The sequence below is a fragment of the Petaurus breviceps genome, unplaced genomic scaffold (genome assembly GCF_028583685.1).
Source record: "Petaurus breviceps papuanus isolate PSGF00001 unplaced genomic scaffold, PetGlider_PUasm1.0 313, whole genome shotgun sequence".
Taxonomy (NCBI): Eukaryota; Metazoa; Chordata; class Mammalia; order Diprotodontia; family Petauridae; genus Petaurus; species Petaurus breviceps.
This window is the reverse complement of record NW_027186073.1, coordinates 1,110,273-1,129,392: the sequence shown is the minus strand read 5'-3', so window position 1 is coordinate 1,129,392 and position 19,120 is coordinate 1,110,273. Positions and strand designations below refer to the sequence as shown.

Genomic DNA, 19,120 nt, shown 5'->3' with positions numbered 1-19,120 from the left:
AGAGAGAGAGAGAGAGAGAGAGAGAGAGAGAGAGAGAGAGAGAGAGAGAGAGCACTTCTGTTCTAGACTTTTTCATGACCACTAAAGTCTGGCTCAGTAGTTTGCTTTTTGGAGTCATACAGTAAGTGGATGAGAAACAGGGAATGCCTGAACATGGCCTGAAGTTGGGAAGGAGAGGACTCCATCACACATTTCTGCAAACTCTCTCACCAAGCCTCCTTATGGATATGCAGAAGGTAGAGAACTCTACACATTCTGAGGACTGGGTCCTCACTGACCAATCCCTCCATTAAACACACAGACAGACAGACACAGACACAGACACACAGACAGACACACACACTGAAAACGACATTGTAAATGGAAAGAACAAGAAAAAAAAACAATTCTGTGATATTGTAAAGACCAAACAACATCAAAGATGTTCTGGGCTAGGCCAGATTGTAACAAAATATGAGATTCCTGGGTGATTCTGCAGTTAACAAATGAGATTTACTTAGCCACAGCAGAAGGATATTCAACAAGGATGAGTAGAGAGGACATCTTTAGCTGGTCCAGGAAAGCCTGAGTTGCCCTTCATTTTCCAACACTCGGGTATCACAGAGCCTGCACTCATTCATTTTGTATGCAGATGACCAGAAAGATAAGTCAATTGTCTGAGCTTTAAGTCCTTGAACCCATAACATCTCAAGGATCGGTTCAATAGTTTTAAAGAAAAAAAACTAGCTGAACATATATGGTGCTGGGGAAGCTATTACTTCTATCACAGAAGAAAACTTAGGTGACCCTTCATTCTCTAAGCAGAGACAGAGGGAGTAGAGATGGCTACGGGTGTGAAATACCACATATGATATCAGATTTAATTGATATGATGGTTGGTTTACTTGATTCTTCTTCTTCTTCTTCCTCCTCCTCCTCCTTCACTCTTTTCTGTTATAAAAGATGGCTTTTCAGGGAAGTTGGACACCTATTTTGGGAAATGTAGGCTATAAAAAAATATAAACTTAAAAAAAACTTTCCTAAGATATAGTTTTAAAAGATAGTGATGTTCTCTTCTACTTTTTAATGGTATGACTTTTTGTATTCAGTCATATACCTGTTTTGAGCATTGTAGTATATGATACAAGATAACAATCTAATGCTACTTTCCAATTTTCCTTAAGCTTCCTATAAAAATGAGCCCTTCCCCCAATAATTTATGTCTTTGGATTTTCCAAAAGCTAGATTACTCTTTTTTCACTGCTGAGATTTCTTACTTATCTAGACTGTTGCACAGAGCTATTCCTGCTTTAAAAAAAATCCAGTGTGGTGTCCCCTAGCAATGCTTCATTTAAGGCAATTCTGGCAAGCAAAAAGAATTTCCCCCCACTGGGCATGTGAAGACCTGTGCTGGCCCCCTGGGGACTTTTGACCAAGTGACTTATAATATATTCCACTAACATTTTTATGTTTCCCTTTTCACTGAACTTCACAAAATGCTTTCTGTCATGCTTCTTCCATCTTGTTCATTTTCTCCAAGAAAGTATTTATCTTCATATATTATTACTGTACTTCCATTTTATATAATTATTAATTTTTAATATTATATAACTTTTCCTTGATAAATTTCAGTCTTGGATATCAGTTATGCCTACAAGGTGATATTTACCTTTTTACTTTTAGATTTACAGTGTATGTTATCAATACTTTATACTTGAAATTAATATTTGATAACATACATATTATTCTTTCTCGCCCCCCCCCCAGGTTTTAACTCTTTTGATCTGTTGGACATCTCCATTGCTTTCTTTCACATTGTATATCTTTAAAATTTTTTTTTATTAATTTGTTTGTTCCCTTTTAGTTTACAGGATTCAATTCCACAATTCCTTGAGTTTCACATTTTGTCCCCCTCCTCCCCCCCCCCATGGCGGCTTATAGTCAAGTATAGGACCTGTAAATACTTTCACATTATACATTAGTCAGGTTATAAGGACGGATTGTACCAGCTGGAATGAAAAATGGTAAAGAGGACATAAAACCAAATAAGAGAAGGAAAAAGATCAGGTATTTTGCTTCATTTTGCTTCCACCTGTATATAAACTTAGTTCTTTCTAGTTCTTTCTCTGGATGCACATACTTCTCTCCATCATGAGTCTTTTGGGGATTGACTTATATCACTGCATTGCTGAGAAGAGTCCAGTCTATCAAAGTTGGTCATCACACATACATTGTGTCTGTAATTGTGTACAAATTTCTCCTGGTTCTACTCTTCTCACTCAGCATCAGTTTGTATAAGCCTCTCCAGGTAAATATGAAGTCTGTCTGCTCCTCGTTTCTTATAACACAATAGTATTCCATAACATGCATATACCACAACTTGTTCAGCCATTCCACATTGTATATCTTACCAGTTTTAATATATGACTTGGAGGACATGTGTTCTTCTCCCTCCCCCTGTATTTCTTCCCTCCCTCTTTCCTTCCTTCCTTCCTTCCTTCCTTCCTTCCTTCCTTCCTTCCTTCCTTCCTTCCTTCCTTCCTTCCTTCCTTCCTTCCTTCCTTCCTTCCTTCCTCCCCCCCCTTCTTTTTTTATTGATTAGTTTTAAGCCTCTATCTGATCTGCTGGAGTAGCTAGGTTACATAGTAGTTAGAGTTCTGAGTCTGGAGTCAGGAAGATTTGAGTTCAAGTATGATCTCAGATGCTTACTAACTGTGTGACCCTGGGCAAATCACTTAAGCCTGTTTGCCTCAGTTCCCTCATTTGTAAAATTAACTGGAGAAGGAAATGGTAAATTACTCCAATATCTTTGCCAAGAAAACCCCAAATGAGATCACAAAGAGTCAGACATGCCTGAAAAATGACTCAACAATCACATCTAATTGGCAAGTGTTTTGAGAAGTTACAATCTTTCCAGCCTTCAGAAGAGGAACTGGTCGAGATCCTTTTACTTCTGTCTTAAATCCTAACCCATAAGTCCAAATCCTGTTATCCAATGCTTTTAACTCCTTATTGCTAATTTTTTCAATTCTCTTATAAGACCCCTATATTTAATAGACAACAGTGATGAAAATATCACCTGTGCCCCTTAAATCTTCAACTTCCTTTAATATCCCAAGAGAAGATGTCTAAGATCCTTTTGATGCCATCATTTGTTCTTGCATGAATTACTCAGATAGGGAAGGGAAGGGGATAAGCATTTATAACAGTTGTATAAACTGTTGTATGCCACATTTTGTGCTAAGAGTTTTTATGGGTATTATTACATTTGATCCTCACTCTTCATTTTAAAAATTGAATATTTGAAATTTATTGTTTATTTATATCTATTTCCATTGCAATTTTACTGCTACTTTTCTGGAACCATGCAACAAGTTTTTAAAAGTTGTGCCCTCAAATACTAACTCAATCTTTCTGTAGAGTGCTTTCAGGTTTGCAAAGTATTTTTCTTAGATTATCAAAATGATCTTTCAATTGGGAGGAAAATGCTAAAGGTCTGATTTCCCTCATTTTAAAGAAACAAGTTCAGAAAAGGCAAGTGACATACCCACAGCCAATGAATTAGTAATGGAGGATTTAGATGCAGATTTCTCCTTCCTTCAAGGCTAGCACACTTTTCATTACAGTACGTTGTCTGAATTTTTTAATTGTATATTCTCATGGCAGAAGATGAAAAGTGATGAGGAATTAGGAAGTCTCTTGCTGAGGGTAAAAGAAGAAAGTGTAAAAGTTGGCTTGAAACTTACCATTAAAAAAAACACCAAAACTAAGATATTGGAAACTGGTCCCATCACTTCCTGGCAAATCAAGGGAGAAGAAAAGGGAGCAGCATCAGATCTTATATTCTTGGGCTCAAAGATCACTAGAGATGGCAACTGTAGCCATGCAATCAAAAGATAACTATAGAAAATCTGGGTAGCATACTAAGAAGTATACAGCGCCTTGCTGAGGAAGGTCCATACAGTTAAAACTTTGATTTTTTCCGAAGCAATATATGGCTGAGAGTTGGACTGTAAGGAAAACTGAGCACCGTAGATTCAATGCTTTCATATTATGGTGCTGGAGAAGACTTTTGAAGGAAGCTAGGGTTTCTTTGAAGTGGAATTGAGGAGAGAATACATTCCAGGCAGGGCAAATTGTAAAGATCTCCTTTTTGTTTTCTCTCATGTGGTTGAAGAACTTAGAGAAAGAAAATATGAGGGAATACCAATCAATGAACATTTTTTTAAGCTAAGCAAAAGTATGAACATGGGAGAAGAAATGCCATAAATGAGGACTCCCCAAAGTGGAAAGATATAACTGGAAGGTAGGAATATGGACAGTAACATGTAATAAGGCTGGAAGAATAGCCGGAGTCAAATTACACAGAGGTCACTGAGCCAAACACAGGAATTTCTATTCTATTCTAGAGGCAACAAGAAGACACTTGGAAAAGGAAGAAGAAAAGAGGCAGCAGAAGATCCCCTGGGAGCACCAACATGACCTCATTGTTTTATGCATCTGAGAACATCTCCATAGAACACAATACTATATCTTGCACACTGGAGATATTCAGTAATTATTTAAATCACTTAAATTAACCCTGAGTTTTCCTAGAGGGGAAAGCATACTAGATTTGGAGTCAGAACTGAGTTTATAACCTGACTCTGCTTTTTTTCTTCTTATGTGACTTTGGGCAAGTTATTTCATATCTATGGCCGTCAGTGCCTTCATTGTAAAACCAGAAAGATGCACTAGATGAACTTTAAAATTGCTTTCTTCTCTTCAATCTATAAAATCTATGAGTTTATTATTTTTTAAAGCAATCTGTTTCCCTCTAGTGGTGAATGAGCCAAACTGCAAGGACAGGCTATGTTGGAAAACATGATTTTTTGAGTTATAGAATACTTTAGATATAGAAAGGACCTTAAAATTAAATGAAATTCAGGGGCATAAATTTATACACGAGAAAAGATAAGTCAAGACACTATAAGCAATATGCCCAAGAGCAGCTCATTAGTGACAGAACCAAGATCAGAACCCTGGTCTTCTGATACCCAGTTCAATGTGCAATAACCATCTAAAATATCTCACACAGCAATTTATAAAGCTCTTCATACAGAAATTTAGCAAATGACAATTTGAACTTCAAGAAAGTAAATATCTAGGACACAATGTGAGACACGAGAACATAATGTCCCGCATAACATATGGACCAAAATAGGAGAGATCAGAGATAGGAAAACTATAAATAAGAAACAAACCAAGTCATTTTAGGACTAGGAAGTGTTTCTTCATTTAGTGTTCTAACTGATCTAATTGTCGTCATGTATATTTTCCTCTAAAAGTTTTAATAATAAAAATTGTTTTTCTAACCCTTAATTTCCAACTATGATCCACCTTCTCTTTCGAGAGAGACATCACAACCACAAAAAAAAATAAAGAGAAAGAAAAAAAGAAAGAAAAAAGGAAAAGAAAGAAAGAAAAAAAGCTGTTTAATAAAACCAATCAACATATCAAAATAGTCTAATCTATATATGCATGTATATTTATATGTGTGTATATACACATACATACATATACACACATGCACATACATATATACATATAATTCACACACATATACAAATAAATATAAAAATATAAATATGAAAATAATTCCTTACTCAACTCTGCAAAGATCAGAGGGAGTTTTATTTTCTCATCTCTTCTTTGGAAATAAGTTGGGTTATAATTTTACAGAGCATTCATCCTTGCCCCCCTCCTTTTTTGTCTTTTCATTTACATTATTGTTTTCTTTGTGTATATTATTTTCTTGGTTTGCATTGCAGCATTTCAGAAAAGTAGGCCCAAGCTCCTCAGAATTCCTCATATTCATGATGATTTTGTAACAAAGTAATATAGTTATCTCTTCCATAACACAGGTTATCCCTGATCTGGAAAATCTGCATAAAAGTTTTTGGCCCTCCCTTTGGACCAGAGAAGGTCTGAATTATTATGATATTAAAAGATAAAATATGTTGATATTATATGATACTATACATATATTATGCATTTCTGAGTTTCTAAATGTTTTCTGTGTCATCTGCTGGCCTTCACATGTTGTCTACATCTTCCCCAAAACTCCCCCAAAATTCCCATTAAATTTCTTATGTCAACTCACAATATGTTGAAATCATAATGGGGAAAGTCATAATGTGGAAGGGATAATTATATCACATTCATGTGCTATACTTTATTACGCTACTTCTAAATCAATAGATAAATATTTTCTTTCAGATTTTTGCTACTACCCAAAAATGTTATTAATACTTTGGCTTCTTCCAGACTTTTGTTGGTCTTTGACTTCCTTAGCACATGAGTCCAGCAGTGGCATCTCTAGGTTAAAGGGAATAAAACATTTTAGTCACTTCTTAGCATGATTACAAGAAGCTTTCTAGTATGGTTTGACCCATATATTCTTCACGAACAGTACCTTCCTAGGTTTGTGTTCCTGCTCCCTCTCCAACACTATTTCCATCTTTTGTCATTTTGTCACTTTGCTTTGGTACGAGATTAAAAACCTCTCCTACTCAGGATTTTAATTTTACCTTAGTCTGTTATCTACTTTCTGACATTCAGTGTTCCTATCAGGCATCTCTGCCACATAGACTTTTGGTGTAGGAAGCATGTAAAAGGAAAAAAAAAATTCTTTCTGACAATCATCAGCTAATTTAATTCCATTCTAAAGTTAAAATTCAGATTTTGATTACAGTGTCTATTGTAAATATTCCCAGTCCCTTTTATTTGAATGGAGAAAAAAATCTTTATATCCATTGAAGAGAAAAGCAAAGTGGTTTACCCAGTAGAAGACACCCCATTCTGAAGTTCAACATGTTGATTTAAATGTTGGATCTGGAGTCAGGAAGACCAGGCTTCTAATTCTACCTTAGACATTTACTGTGTGACTCTAGAAAAAGTCAATTGCAGGGATGCCCATCAAATAGGGAATGGCTGAGCAAGTTGTGGTATATGATTGTGATAGAATACTACTCTGCTATAAGAAATGATGAGCTCAACAACCTTAGAAAAACATGGAAAGACTTGCATGAAATAATGAAGAGCCAAGAGAACATTGTATACAGTAACAGCAATATTGTCTTAAGAACAATTATGTGAATAAGTTATTTTGGCTATGATTACTTAAATTAACTATAAAGGACATAAGAAGAAAGACACTATATGCTTTTGGAGAAAGAACTGATAAATACAAGGCTATATAGAACAATTTTACATCTATATCTATATATTTGTGTCTAATGGTTGCCATCTCTATGGTAAGAGTGGGGAAGGGAAGAAAAAAAGAAATTTACATTATAACTTTGTTGTATTTTTAAAAGGAATAGCAAGTCATACATAGCAGATTTGCAGTTTCGTGGGCAATCATTTTTTAAAAAAGATTATACAAGCTTCCTGCTTGTTTTCTCACATATAGTTGAAGAAGACAGAGGAAGAATCTATGTAGGGCATCCTAATCAATGAACAAGCATTTGTTAAGTGTCTGCTACATGCCATGAAGTGTACTATGTATTGGGAATACAAAATCAAAAGTGATGTGGTCCCTGCCCCCAAAGAGTTTATATTTTACTGGGGGGAGATAGCATGGACATATGTAGATATAGGAGTATTGGTATTTGATGAACTCCCAGATCACAAAGCCCAGAATGCTATCACCAGAAGTAGATGACAGATAAAGAGATGTGAACACTCCCTACCATTTCTAAACTGTAATCTGGTTATTCTCTTCTCCCCACTGGAGTTCATGAGGACACTGCCCCTGAAACCCTGAGCCCTGATAGGTGAGATTTTACTTTCTCCTAACTTGGACCCTACCCCCTACCGCTTCCCACCCATTTCCAAACCATGCGTTTCCTCCTCTACCTGGATTTGTAATTCTAGTTTCCCTTTGTTCATTGGCTTCCCTTAATAGAAGGTAAATTCTTTGAGGATAAGGACTGTGATATATTTGTATTCCCAGCACTTAGCACAATATTTTGCATGTATCGAAGGCTTAAATAAATATTTTTTCTCATTTATTCACTCATTTATAAATTAGCTGTAAAAATAAGATCACTCCTTATGATCCCCTTAGAAAATGTAAACAAGTTCTGTGATTAAATTGAAAAGAGATTCTGACCACTGTTTGTGCAAAAATTGTCTAAACCTATGAATGGTTCTCAAAACACTGATCAAGAGTGAGTCAATTTAGATGAATCCTGGCCAGGCAAAGCTTTGTGAAGCATAGCTCCTCTGCCAATACCAGAAGTTATAGGGAGTGGGAAGGAGGGGATTTCTTCCTAGACGCCATTGACCACAGTGTCTAGTAGTGGAGATACTTACCCAGTAGAAGACACCCCATTCTGAAGTTCAACATGTTGATTTAAGTGTTTCAGGAACAGTTGGTGGTATACAGCTACAGACTTTCCAGGCAGAAACAAATACTGAGGGAGTACGCAATTTCGAGAATAACTCTAACACCAGAGTAGAAAGCTGATTAAGGGAAACATCCCTAGAAGCTGGGAGCTGACCTGCAGGAAGGAACAGGGAGCCCAGCTGAACAAATGCCCAGCAACAGAGACACTGAGCCCGAGGAGAGAAAGGGTATTGAGGTCTGCAGTGCTGGAGACATGAAAGATTTCAGCCATATGTATGTCTCACTTGCATGGTCTTCTTAAGTTACTGCCCCCACGGACACTGTGTGTTTGTGAAAGAGTGCCACAGATAAGCCATTTTAGTAAATGCCCTTGTTTTTAGTTAATTGTACCTGCTGTCTCACTCTTAAGAAGAAGCTCATGAATAGGGACTCCTAAGCTACAGTTTTAGGAATATAGACTGACAGACTATGCCCTTGAACCTGAGGGTTGTTACTGTCACTACAAAGGGGTTGCTATCCTGGTATATAGAGAATATGGTTAAAATGTATACCAGATAATTTTGGGGGCATTAAGAGACTCCATATTCCTACTGACCATCACTGTGACTTTTGAAATGAAAGTATCTTTCCTTGGTCTCTTCTCCCCTATGTGTGTTGTCTTTCGTTGTAATAATGTAAACTCTTTGAGAGTAGAGACCATAATTTTGTATTTGTATCCTCAGCAATTGGGAAGAATGAATGTGTTCCAGATATGGTAGACAGCTACGGCAAGCAGACAAGAGTGATGCAGAGGAAGGAGAGGGAACACTTTCTGGTAGGAGATAAAACTAAAAATACTTTCATCCCTTTCATTCAGTAGGTCTAAGACTAAATTCATAATTTTCAAAAACACTGTACATTTCAGGAAATGTTTTACCTCAGCACCAAAATTCTGTGATTCTATGATGAGTAATTACTGAGTATGCATTAGAGAAAGGACTTCAATAAATCGTCTGATCTAGTCTCATGTTATGCAGGTGATAGTGAGACCTAAATTATCTGAGGAGACACACAGGCTTTTCAAGGGGTCTTTACAATCCAATAGAGAGAAGTAATAGTAAACATAGATACCAAAATGATAAGTGAATGAATGAATAAAAAAAACATTTATTAGGAACTTACTATGTGCCAGTCATTGTGTTAAGCACTGAGGATATGAATAGAAAAATTCACTGCCTCAGATAGCTCCCAGTCTTACTGAGGAATTTAGTGCATGTTGGAGAGCTCAGCTTTAGAGCCTGCAGAAAGGATGAGCTGAAGTATCTGCCACACAGGAGTGCCCAGAACCACTGGCAAAAATGGGGTGGTGAGTCACAGGGCCAGAGTGGTGAGGATAAAGATTCAGGCCAGAAGAGGAAAATGGGAAGAGGCTATTTATAGCAATGTTGGGATAGGTTCTGGGAAATAATGAAGGGGAAGTGGGTCCCCAACTGGAGAAGTAAAGAATAAAGTCCCATTAGAATAATACTTCCTCTATGAAAATTTCCCTAATCACCCCCCACAACTCAGAAATGATCCTTATTCACACATCTAGAGTATATTTTATATGACTGAGTTATCTAGTAATTGTGTGTGTGTAAACTGTAAAAATAAAATCACTTCTTATGATCCCCCTAGAAAATGTAAACAAGTTCCATGATTGAATTGAAAAGAGATCCTGACCACTATTTGTACAAAAGATTGGCTAAGCCTCTGAATGGTTCTTTTTTTTTTTCTTGGTTTTCAGAGGACAATTGGGGTTAAGTGACTTGCCCCAGGTCATACAGCTAGTTTTTTTGGGTTAAGTGTCTGAGGCAGGATTTGAACTCAGGTCCTTCTGTCTCCAGGTGCTCTATTCACTGCGCCACCTAGCCACCCCTGAACAATTCTTAAAAGACTGTTCAAGAGTGAGTCAATTTAGTTGAATCCAGATCAGGAAAAGCTTTGTGAAGTGTAACTTCTCTGTCAATACTAGAAGTTATAGGAAGTGGGAAGGAGGGGATGTGTGTGTGTGTGTGTGTGTGTGTGTGTGTGTGTGTGTGTGATGCATTCTCCCTTTCTATATGGAAGGCTCTTTGGGGGCAGGGAGCCCAACTAACGTAATTATTTCTTCTCTAGGACCTAGTCTTAGGCTTCACACTTAAGTACTTAATAGAAAGTCAACGTAACAAAGTAGATAGAGGGCTTGCCTTAGAGGCTGGAAGACCAGAGTTGAAGTGATACCCCATACATCTTAACTAAGTGACCACGGTTACTTTAGACTCTCAAAATCTCAGAAAACTCTTTAGTAATTACAATAATAATAGCTAATATTTATTTAACACTTACAATGTGCCAGGCACAATGAAATAATTATCTCATTTGACTCTCTAGACAACTCTGGCAGGTAGGTAGGTAGGTGATATCACCCCCATTTTACAGATGAGGAAACTGAGACAGAGGTTTAGTGACTTGCTCAGACTAACACAGTTAGTAAGTGTGTGAGGTTAGATTTGAAGTCAGGTCTTTCCGACTCCAGGCTGGAGCTCTTTTCATTACACTCCCTTGCTACCTCTAATTTTACTAGTTACTGACAAATAACTGACATATAATAGTAGAATGGTTTCCACATCAGAAGTTCTCTACACCAGTGAAATCACAGGTCTATGCCCTCTGCCTAACAGAACAAAACAAATTATACAAGTACTTAATATATGTTTCTTGAAGTTTATTGTTATTATTATTAACAGCAAACCTCTATACTGATTCTCTTATGAAGGCAGGTGCAGTACTAAGCACCAGATCATTTTGATGATTACTGATTTATAATACAGTTTGAGATCTGGTATTGCCAAGCCACTTTCCTTTGTATTTTTTCCCATTAATTTCTTGATATTCTTGACCTTTTGTCATTTTTCACTTTTCATTTCTTCTTATAAATCCTGTAACTTTCCCTTTAAGAATCTGGATGCTATACCACTTGGTGCACATATGTTTAGTATTGATATTGCTTCACTGTCTATGGTACCTTTTAGTAAGATGTAGTTTCTTTCTTTATCTCTTTTAATTAGGTCTATTTTTGTTTTTGCTTTGTCTGAGATCATGCCGTGGCACTAGATTTCAGAGTCCTGGTAACACTCTACAAACTTCTAGAGCCCAGATCTACATGACACTGGGAAGAGGGAGGGAGGACCAGTGTATGGGGTTAGGTTTTGTTATGAGCCTATAGGTTGGAGCCTTTTGCACAACTTTTTCCACTTTACTGCCAGTAGAAGGGTGGTGGGGGAGATGCCGAGTGAACTCAAGGCAAGTATCAGTTCAAACTCTGGGTGTCCTAGACCATAAAGCAACCTGAAATTGTCTCCTCTTTGGTGCATAATTTCTCCTTTGAAAAGGTTTGTGAGGTCAATGGAATTAGAGAAATGTCTAGTTCTCCATTCTGTTGATCACATGACTTAAAAATTCCCTCCCGCCTTCCCCTCATCCCAAGCCTCCAGTTCAGTAACATTTGACTCAATGAAGGAAACGATACTTAGTCTGTCTATCTCTGTGATTTCATGTTCTGCAGAATTCCCAAAGAAGAAAACCCTTTTAACTATGGAGATTTGCTACTGTACTGCAATTTATAATCTGAGAGCATTGCCTGATTCATTGAGGTCAAAGGTCTAAGGTCATATAGCCAGTGTGTGTCAGAGGCAAAATTTTAGTCTTCTTTACTCAGAGATTCATACCCTAGCCATTGTTTGGAAATTCTATCAGCTAAGAGGAATGGGACCTCTTGGGAGAGTTCTCTGTCAGTAGGAGGTCAAATGACTGGGGGTCAAAGATAGGAAACCAAACTTAAAGCAAAGAAATGTATTAACATGCTAAAAAGACTATTCACTGATTCCAGCTTCAGCTGTCAGTTTTATAACTTTTTAGTTCTACTTAGAGTATATAGCCAAACAGCAGAATTCTGTGACAATTTAGGATAGATAAATAAACCATTTTACAGGAGATGGAGGGCTAGAAAGAAGATGAATAAGACAAAGGTAAAGGGGGTTTCTGGGGGTAATATTTACCATTCAGCTGGCATAGTTTGTTTTTGGAATAAGACCATGAGAAAACATTCCCTGTTCAAGGGCAAGACACAAGAGGAGTGCAAAAATTTCATCATTTGTCAAACAAATCCACTTAGACAAATTTGTAGCTATCTTATCCAAAGATAACAAATAATTATTACAATTGACGAAACCATCTTATTTCGTTTCCTTGCATGGTTTATTATGCTTTATTTCTCCTCCAATAGTGGTTGGGGAATTGCTACTATTAGGCTACCAAATAGTTAAAAGATTAATCCATTTAGAGTGTCCCAAAATGATTCTGGTCCCCCTAACCCCCACTCCGTTACATCACAATTTAGCTTATTTTCCAAATAAATATAGATGACTAAATACATGAATAAACATATAAAAAAGTGAATAAAGAGAAAATGTACCTTCAAATATAGATTATCAATGACGTATAACCCAGACATGTAGAAACAACTTCTAGACCAACACATTTATGAAACCAAACTCCCAGTCATCTCTACAGGCATGCAATGACCGCTGGCTTTTAAATTTTCCTTTGACATGAGTTACATATTTTCCCCCTGTGGTTCCTGAATGCTTGCTTATTTGTTGAAAGGCAGTTAGTCGATAACACACAAGACTTCAGGAAGGTCTGAGTTCAGATCTGGCCTCAGATATTGCCTAACTATATGGCACTGGGCAAGTCACTTAATAGCCAGCTATCTCAGTTTCCTCATTTGTAAAATGGAAATAACAATAATAGAATCTATCTCCCAGAGGTAATATTTATACAGTGCCTTACAAATCTTAAAATACTATACAAGTGAGAATTACTATTGTTATTGTTTTTTCTTTGTTTACTGTGCCCTTAAAATTGATTTCTGAAGTTCAGGATTTAGAGGAGTTTTTGTCCTGAAAGAAAAGTCAGTGTAATTTTGTCTTTGCTAGAAATCATTCAAGTAAGCTTTCAAAGGAACAATTAGGTGACTTGGGGGAGAAGTTTTGTTTAAAGGCAATTCACAGATACAGAATCAACATTCATTAAATGGGGCAAGGAAGTAAAAGACAAAGACATCTAGAGAAAACTCTTTTTTCCCCATAACATGCTTTTCAGAGCTTCTTTGACGTCCTTGTTTCTTAGAGAATAGATCAAAGGGTTCAACATAGGAGTAACAATGGTGTAACACAGAGAGGCCACTTTACCCAACTCTGGATTACTGGCAGGTGTGAGGTACATAAAAGAAACTGTCCCGTAGAGCAAACTCACCACCATCAGATGGGACCCGCAGGTGGAGAAGGCTTTCATTTGTCCTTCACTGGAATGGATCTTCAGAATAGTAGACAAAATATAGATATAGGACACCATGATGACAATGATGGTGGGCAAAATAATGATGACAGACAAGGAATATGAGACCACCTTGTTAATAAAGACGTTGGAACATGAGATCTTCTGTATTGGACGAGTGTCACAGTAAAAAAGATCAATAACATGAGATGCACAGAAGGACATAGTAAAGGTAATGCTGACTTGAAGGATGGATGTGATACATCCACAAAAGTAGGATCCGGCCACCAGTTGGACGCAGAGACGTCTTGACATCCGGGCAGAGTACAGGAGTGGGGAACAGATGGCTATGAAGCGGTCATAGGCCATAGCTGCCAAGAGAAAGCCCTCGGTCACAATAAAGAGAGCAAAGAAGAAGAGCTGGGCCACACAGCCTGCGAAGGAGATGGTTTTACTCTCAGATAAGAAGTTGGCTATGGCTTTGGGTGCCACAGCAGAAGAGTAGGAAAGATCAATGAAGGAGAGGTTGCCTAGGAAGAAATACATTGGTGTGTTCAGCCGGGAAGCAGTCAAGATGAGGACAATCATACCAATGTTGCCCAGAAGGACCATGCTATAGGTAAGCAGAAATATGAAGAAAAGGAGCATTTGGAGCTCTGGGCGGACCCGGAAGCCTACAAGAATGAATTCAGTCACTTCTGAGTGGTTGCTTATTCCCCTCTCACCCATTGCAGAGACCTACTGAGAGGCAAGGTCAAGAAATGAAATCTCAGTTTGGATCCTGACATCACAACTGATACCACTAAATACCTGTCAAACATCTCATTTAATTTGCAGAATACTTTTTATAGATTTATGTATTGGGCATCTTTCTATTAGTGCGTCCTGGCCTTTTAAAGAGCCTATGAAGATATTTCTCTGCTGGAGTCTATTCAATGAGATGGTCTTGGACACTTAGAAGCTGTATAGGACAATCCCACTCTTTCCTATCTTACTCTCCAGATGCTGCTCTACAGTCCTCACATTTCAAAGTCAGAAAGGAAAGTAGAGGCAGAGAGAAAAGTAACTATTTTTACATTTTCTGAATCACCTTAGCATCCAGTTAGGGGACACTCCATCATCTCCTTTTTCATACCCCCGAGTCACGGATGGATGGAAACAGATCCCAAAGCTTCTAAAGGATGCATTTGAAGGAAATAGAGAATGTATATTCAAATATTCAATATAATCCACCAAGAAGGCCCATTCTATACATATCCCATGCTACTGATTTGTTTACTAAGAATAGATCTCTTGACCAGAGATGAAGCAGGCTACCCACTTCCTGACACTGAAATGATGGACTTGGAGCAAAATGAGATGTATATTTGCTTCTGTATGTGCTCAGTGCAGAAATATAATTTGCCTCACTATGCATTTTTTTTCAGAGGTTCCCCTCCCCCAGGGTAGTGGGTAGATCTGGGAAAGAGAAAAACAATTGTTCATTGAAAAAAGTAAATTAAAAAATCTCTTTTCTCTTGAACATAGGTTTTTCATAAGTCTTCATAAGCAGTCCGGGGTAAAATATGAAATATTCAAATGAACATTTAAGTCCTTCCACAGAATGGCACCCACTTGCCTTTTAGTCAATCATATTATGCCGCTTCATACAATCTTCTTTGCAGCTAAACGAGCCCATTCACTGGTGCCTATATTTCACATTCCATCATCAATGTCCACACTTTTTCACCCTTATTGGGAAAGCCTTTTCTCTTCCTAGAATCCCCAAACTTGAAACACATACTAGATGCAATGCCCTATACAAGGCCTTACCTGATGCGTCTGGCTGTTTGTTCTCTCTCTCGTGGAATTACTTTGCATTACTTGGTGTTGTAGTACTTCTGTAGAGATGGCATTCCAACAAATAGAAGATAAACTTAGGGCAGGGACTGTTTTGTTTTTATCTTTGGGTTTTCAGCATCTCACACATTTCCTTGTAAATTGTACAGGATTAACAAATCACTGTTGAATTGATTTAAACCTTAAAATAGAAGAAAGGCCAAAGAAGTAGGGACTAAAATTCCTAGGGGTCATAGAAGTTAGATACCAAGAATTTAAAAAAAGAAGAGTATGGAGATAATATCAAGATGAGAGAGAATGAACAAGAGAGAAAAAAACAAAGAGAGAGGCAGAGAGATAGAGACACAGAGAGACAGAGACAGACAAAGAGAGAAGAGTGAGACAGAGAGACAGAAATAGAGCAAGAGACAGAGAGAGAGAGAGACAGAGAGAGAGAGAGACAGAGAGAGAGAGAGAGACATAGAAATAATGGTTTAACTTGGAAGAAACATTAAAAATGATTCAGTACAATGACCAGGTGAGGTAACTGAGTCCACTGATAACAAGTAGCTTCTCTAATAACAGACAAGTTGTAAATAACAGAGCCAGGATTTAAAAGCAGGTTGTCTGACCACAACACTTTTTTGGAATCAAGACAGTTTATGAAATCGCCTCATCTTTAGAACTGGAAAGATAAGATCATGAGCACCATCTCAGAGATGACTACGTGCTGCCCTGACTGAAGACAAGGGGGGGTGAGACCACCTGTCTCTGAGAAGTTTATGAATTCTTTCACTTGATCATCAGATACTCAACCAAAGTTACAGTAAACTGATCTCCATGGAACCAAAATAAAGACATGTGGCCATTTTGAACTTTGAATAATAACCAGTAAAGGAGGGACTCTAAAAATGGTATTTAGTATGATAATGATTTTGTAATTCTTCTGAAGAAGGGGAAATGGTATAATGGAAATAACACCATACCTGAAGTCAGAAAGCTTGGATTCCAGTATATTACACTCCTTTCAGCTGTGACTTGTCCAAAGTCACACAGGTAGAAAGTGAAGAAAGAGTCAGTTATACAACTTCAAATCCAGTTCTCTTTCCATTGCACCTTATCATCAACATCATCTTCATCATCATCACCATCATCATCATCATCATCATCATCATTATTATCTTCATCATCACCATCATTGCCATCACCATCCTCATCATGATGACACAGTGTGGTAGAGTGTTAGGTCAAAAGTCAGAAGACCTGAGTCCCAATCTGGTCTCAGACACTTGCTATTGTATGACCCTGGGCTTAACACTTAACCATTGCCTCAGGTTTCTCAGCTATAAAATAAGGATAATAATAGCACCATCATTGTTGTGAGGGTCACTGAGATAATATTTTGTTGTTGTTTTTGGTGGGGGGAAGGCAAGGCAATTGGTGCCCAAGGTCACATAGCCAGTAAGTGTGCCAAAGTGTCTGAGGATGAATTTGAACACAGGTCCTTCTGGCTCCAGGACTGGTGATGTATTCACTGCTCCACCTAACTGTACTGTGATAATATTTTTAAATCATTCAACACAGTGTCTGGTAACTGTTATGTGCTATATAAATGCTAGCTATTATCACAATTATCATTTTTATTATTACTAATAGTCATGTAGAGGAATCTCCAGGAAGTATAACTTCTTGCTTTAAGAAGCATGTACTTTTTTCCTAACTAATTTATAGAGCTAATTATAATATAATGTTCCAAGTGCCTACTGCAGAGCTTTACCCATAGTTGGTGTTTTCATAATGTCTCTTGACTTGCTGAACTGAAGCGTGATTTTACTATATCATATTTTTTATGGCACATGTTGACTCTCAGTTATTCATCCTAATAAAGGGCCAAAGTGGCTTGATCCTTAGACCCATCATTTCATATTTCTGACTATCAGTTTCTTTCTTTGTAAAGTGAAGGTTTTGAAACAGGCAATCACATTCTATGAGTCTATTCTCAGAAAAGATCTGAAAGACATGTAGAGTAGGGAAGTTTAATTTTCTCATAACAGACTATAGCACAGTATTGTTCCTTCTAGGTCATCAGGATGCCACTGTAGGGCTATTAGAAATCCTTTCAAAATTTGATGAAGATGAATGTGCTATTTGGTATGAGCTAACTTTGTACATGGATATTTTCATTGTAACAGAGAACTAAGTCTTAAACTAAGTAATAGAAAGTGACATGAATATTACATATCAAATGCATTATTACCTAATTTGATCTTTGCCATACTGTGTGGTTGATATTATCTCCATTTTACAGAAGAGGAGACTGAGGCATAGAGAAATTAAATGCCTTCCCTATAGTCCTACAGAAAGTGTCAGACATTAGATTCAGACCCAGGTTTCTCCTAATTCCAAGTTCAAGAATCATCCCAGTTCTCTCTGCTGCCTTTATAGAGGGAAGAAATTCTAGCAGGGAAATTTTAGAGAGCAAACTGACTATGGAGTCACCTCTGAAGGTTTGGTGTTCGTGATTGGCACTCTGAAAATTGGAGAAAGTTGGAGAATTTCTTTCTTCAGAGTTTCTTTTGTTTGGGATGATGGAAGCTACCTTGTCCACAGTGTAATATATGTGCATGGATATGTGTATACACTCACACACATATACATACATACATATATACATATGTGCATACACTCATATGTATGTGCATATAAATTCTTCCTAAAGTTCAGAACTAACTTTTTGTTTTAGAGGAATAGGTCTCTCTCTGCCTAAACTTCATAAAAGTTTCAAATCAGGTAAGGAGTTATTGGAGAAAGAATAGTTAAAAGTCATTTTTGATTTGCTAAAAATATTCTTATATAAACACATAGAATTTAGATTAATATACACTGTCAAGAACTGTCTAGCCAACAGGGTCACTCAACTTTGAGATGTGAGATTTGAAGGAAGTTACAGAATCGCCTTTTGTCTGGTTATTTTCAAAACAAGATTGATTCTCTGGGTCAACTCATGTGAAGTCCAAGCCAGAGCAAGGTGATGGACATTATGATTTCCCAAGATGAATACCAACTCTCAAATTCCACAGTAGTATATTCAAGATCAAAGCAAGATTTGAACTTTAGACTGTCTCCTAATACAGCACACAGCACATAGAAGGGGGACAAAATAAAAAAAATGTTAATGATTTGACTGACATTAAAAAATGACATTTGTGGATTTGTCTCTTACCTGACGATATTTTTTGTTCCTTCTCTTGGTTATGTTTCTATCTATAGAAAATTGAAATTTCTTGGTTTTGATTCTAAAAAGAGGGAGAAAGAGAAGAAATAAATAGCGGAGTCCAAATTTAACGCATCAAGAAATCTTTTAACTGATGAAATATAAAGTGAGCAGGGCCAGGAAAACATTGTAAACAATGACAGTAATATAGCTAAAATTATTTGTTTACATGTAATTGGGAAAAAGAAAATAAACATTCATTGATTTTTAAAATGAAAGAAATCTATTAAGTCACACACAATACCCTTTTAAGAAGTTTCAAATTACACGATTGAGTTGTCAGTTTTAGGTCCTGACCAGATAACCACACTTTCCCATTG

At 37.1% G+C, this 19,120-nt stretch overlaps 1 protein-coding gene across 1 annotated transcript; it reads right to left on the bottom strand.

Moving 5' to 3' along the window:
- Window positions 1–13,495: 13,495 nt before the first annotated feature.
- On the bottom strand, window positions 13,496–14,452 carry LOC138167845 (olfactory receptor 9K2-like). Its single transcript, XM_069096805.1, has one exon. It carries the CDS (start codon window positions 14,435–14,437, stop codon window positions 13,496–13,498), a length of 942 nt encoding a protein of 313 aa, XP_068952906.1. The 5' UTR covers window positions 14,438–14,452.
- Window positions 14,453–19,120: the final 4,668 nt, after the last annotated feature.

Excerpts from the sequence above, each read along its gene's own strand:
- LOC138167845 (XM_069096805.1), bottom strand. The coding sequence starts at position 14,437 with ATGGGTGAGAGGGGAATAAGCAACCACTCAGAAGTGACTGAATTCATT.